Source organism: Apaloderma vittatum, unplaced genomic scaffold, assembly GCF_000703405.1.
Source record: "Apaloderma vittatum isolate BGI_N311 unplaced genomic scaffold, ASM70340v1 scaffold12664, whole genome shotgun sequence".
Classification (NCBI taxonomy): domain Eukaryota; kingdom Metazoa; phylum Chordata; class Aves; order Trogoniformes; family Trogonidae; genus Apaloderma; species Apaloderma vittatum.
This window is the reverse complement of record NW_009714399.1, coordinates 10678-13917: the sequence shown is the minus strand read 5'-3', so window position 1 is coordinate 13917 and position 3240 is coordinate 10678. Positions and strand designations below refer to the sequence as shown.

Below are 3240 nucleotides of genomic sequence, written 5' to 3'. Positions count from 1 at the left end.
AGTGGTTGCCTGCTGTGGCTACTGTGCAAACAAGGACACTACTATGGCTGGTTGAGCATGATGTTAGGTCTTTGCTGAGCATATTTCTTGGAGTATTTCACCTCAAGGGAGGTGAAATAGAAAAGGCAAAAGGAGAGAATTGCAGAAGATGAGGATGGAGGGTTTTTTGTTTCCATTGTATGAACTTCATTTTCTGGTTTATTTTTGCATGGTGTGTTTCAGGTGTGTGAATTGGGGTTATCAGTAGGAGTCTGTCCTGAGAAAACTCTGGGTGAGGAGTGAAGCAATATCCCTTACAGCTCTGTGTGGGGAACAGGGTGGGCAAGATTAACGTTTTCAAAAGAAAGTAAAGAAAGTGGAGATAAAGTGCAACTCGGGGTGAAGTTTGCCGTGATTCTGTTTCTTGCTTAGGAACTGCTGCCTTAGTGGATTGGGGGAGAGTGTTTAAAAAGTTAAAAGCAGTTGGGGATGAGGCCCTTTTCTGCACGTTCTCTTGACACCGTTATGTGCCTGGTGCAGCCTCTGCGTCTGCGTTGGGACTTGCTGAGCCTGAGTGTTCTGACTTCGGGTACAGGTCCCCTGCAGTCCTTGCTTACTCAATTTTAATCAGAATGTGAAAAATTTTCTTTCACTGAAGTGCACACCTGTGGGTCTGTGCAAGGTCACCTGTTCTTATCTCCTGATTCAAACACAGGATTATTTATACTCACAGCCCATCCCAGGGGAATGTCATCTCTGCTCTTCTGCATCACGAGTAACAGGGACTCCATAGTCTCTGTATTGCAGTGGCTCACAGTCCATGGAGTCGGGAATTTTTCCTGTCTTCTAAAATTCAAAATAATATCCTGTTCTTCAGCTGAATTAAAACAACATAATTATTTCTTGTAATTTATGTACCACTCCTTTTAGGATGTCCCCAAATGACATTTGCCTCTAATGCTCTTGCATTGAGTTGTTGATTGATGTCTCAAGTTTATCAAGTATAACTTTACTCATATAATGCTCTTAAGTTTACCATTTATTTGAACTGGGTCACGTCTTCAGGTTGTAGAAATCTCCTTCTAGCCTGAGAAATACAGAGCCTGCTTTGGAGATAATTTCTGAGAGGCAGATTACTACCGTTCAGCTGAAACATGCATGCAGCACCGTCTCACACCCAAGCTTTAGTAACACAGAGAACTGTAAGTATCAGTAAGTAGCACTGATTCAATAAGTACACACCAGGATCACGCAGGTCAGGAAAACTGAGTAAGACAGTAATCACAACTGAGTTCTGATGGCATCTCAGACTAATTGAATTTCCCTTTTGGGACTTTCTGCCACTGCAGCAGGAGAGTTCTCCATTATTGTAGAAAGCCATTAGTCATTCATAGAATGAATTGACAACTCCATTAGCAAAAGATGAAGGAAAGAAGGGATGGTCTGGTGGCTGAGAAGCTGGCTTCGGACCCAGCAGATCAATATTCACCTCTGCCTCGGTCTACCCCTGTGACCATCGCAGGGCGTGTGGGGCTTAGTGTAACGGGCCACTGAAGCCGTGCTGAATTTTGAACATATAACTCATTCCTCTGTCTTCAACAGATCTACCTTCTGTGTGCTCTAAGTAGTAGTTGGTTTTGTACGCCATCTAAAGCAACAAGGTGGTGACCACACGTAGAAGGTAAGTGCAAAGGAGTGATAGCCCTTTGCATGCATGATTGACTTCAGGGAAAAAGTATCTTCTTGCTTATTAAGCTTTTCCCTTATTGTTCCCTGGGTTTTGTTCATATTTTGCTTGTATTCTCCTCACCTGCAAATGGACTAATACAAGCATTTGGGGATTATTTTCATAAGTAAAAGACAAGCATCTGAATAAAATGCAACTTTTCCCTTTTTGTTATTGAGTCTGTAGGTCAAGGGTATCTTCAAAAACCTTGCATGAGGTAGCCTGTTGTTGTTTAATACTGGAAAGCCAATACCAGAAAGCATTGTGGAAATAATTTTTCTTTTTCTCCCCTCCCCGCCCCCTTGTAGTAACCAGTCTTGAGGGCATTAGAGGAGAAGGAGGGTGCATTCACGATGGCTGCTGAGTTGGATTTCTCCCCACCTGAAATCCCTGAGCCCACATTCATGGAGAATGTGCTACGCTACGGCCTGTTCTTTGGAGCCATTTTCCAGCTTATCTGTGTGCTAGCCATAATCCTGCCAGTTTCAAAGACCCATAAGGCGGTAAGCAGTGCTCTTTAATATTGTTACAGATAGGCAGAGTCAGAGAAAATAGGATGAGAGGGAACTTTTGGGTAGCTAATGGAGACACAGTGGTCTGCCCCTGGGATTGATGACAGTTTTGTTGTTCGTTCTCTTTCCTTCCTTCTAGCTTTCCCACCTCCAGCTTTTGTCTTGTGATTTACCTGCAGCTTAGAAAGCCAGGAACGAATACCTCAGCCAGGGTCTCCCCGAATATCAGTGAAAAAGAGACCCAAAGCACTGCCGGGGTGGTGTGCTAACTGTATGTGCTGTTTCTGATTGCACATGAGAAGGCTTTAGTCCCAACCCCTTATTGTCATCCTACTGCTGGTTTGCTTTATTAATTGCCAGACAGGGTGTCCCCTTGGCAGGACCTGCCTTTCAGGAAATGACTTTGGGCTCTAGCTTGTGTGCAATTTTTGGAAACCTGATACAGGTGGAATTTCTAGCATATTCTCACATGAGGAAGACAGTTTTCAGTGCTGACTCCCAGTCCCGTGCAGGCAAGTGGAGGGTCCTTGGGTACAGCAGACACTCAAAGCGAAAGGTCAAGGTGAGCTGCAGGACCCTGATTCCTCTAGACTGGGCCACGGTGGGATGACCTGCATCTGCCTGGCTGTTGGGATAAAAGAGCTCCGTGTGCTTGGTGCTTGGGACAGATACTTCAGCGTTGGTGATCAGACTGCGAGTCTGGTGGTTTGATACAGATTTTGTCTAAATGCTTATGGTGTATTTTCAATAACGACTCAGCATGGGAAGTTTTGTTTTGAGGTTGTCTTTCTTCCCGTGTTTACTCCTACTTGTGCAGGGGAAGCAAAGAAGTTTACAGCCAGTCTGAGGAAGGGATTGCCAGAGGGTGAGGTATGGTGTGAAAAATACAGTTCATGACCCAGCTCTTTCGCCTTTAACTGCTGACGAGATGTGAAGTCGTGTCGATGTACTGGATTTGTGATGCTGCCCGGGCATGGGCGCGTGCTCCCCGCTGCTGGCCCTGCCACAGGAGCTGCAGCTCCT

The 3240-nt window shown here is 45.1% G+C and overlaps 1 protein-coding gene across 1 annotated transcript in view; it reads left to right on the top strand.

Moving 5' to 3' along the window:
• The first annotated feature begins 2058 nt into the window (after nucleotides 1-2058).
• The window catches only part of MANBAL (mannosidase, beta A, lysosomal-like), a 2868-nt gene continuing 1686 nt past the window's right edge, over nucleotides 2059-3240 (top strand). The window contains exon 1 of the mRNA XM_009868765.1: nucleotides 2059-2208. Within this exon, the coding sequence (XP_009867067.1) occupies nucleotides 2059-2208 (150 nt within the window). The remainder of the gene's footprint in view (nucleotides 2209-3240) is intronic.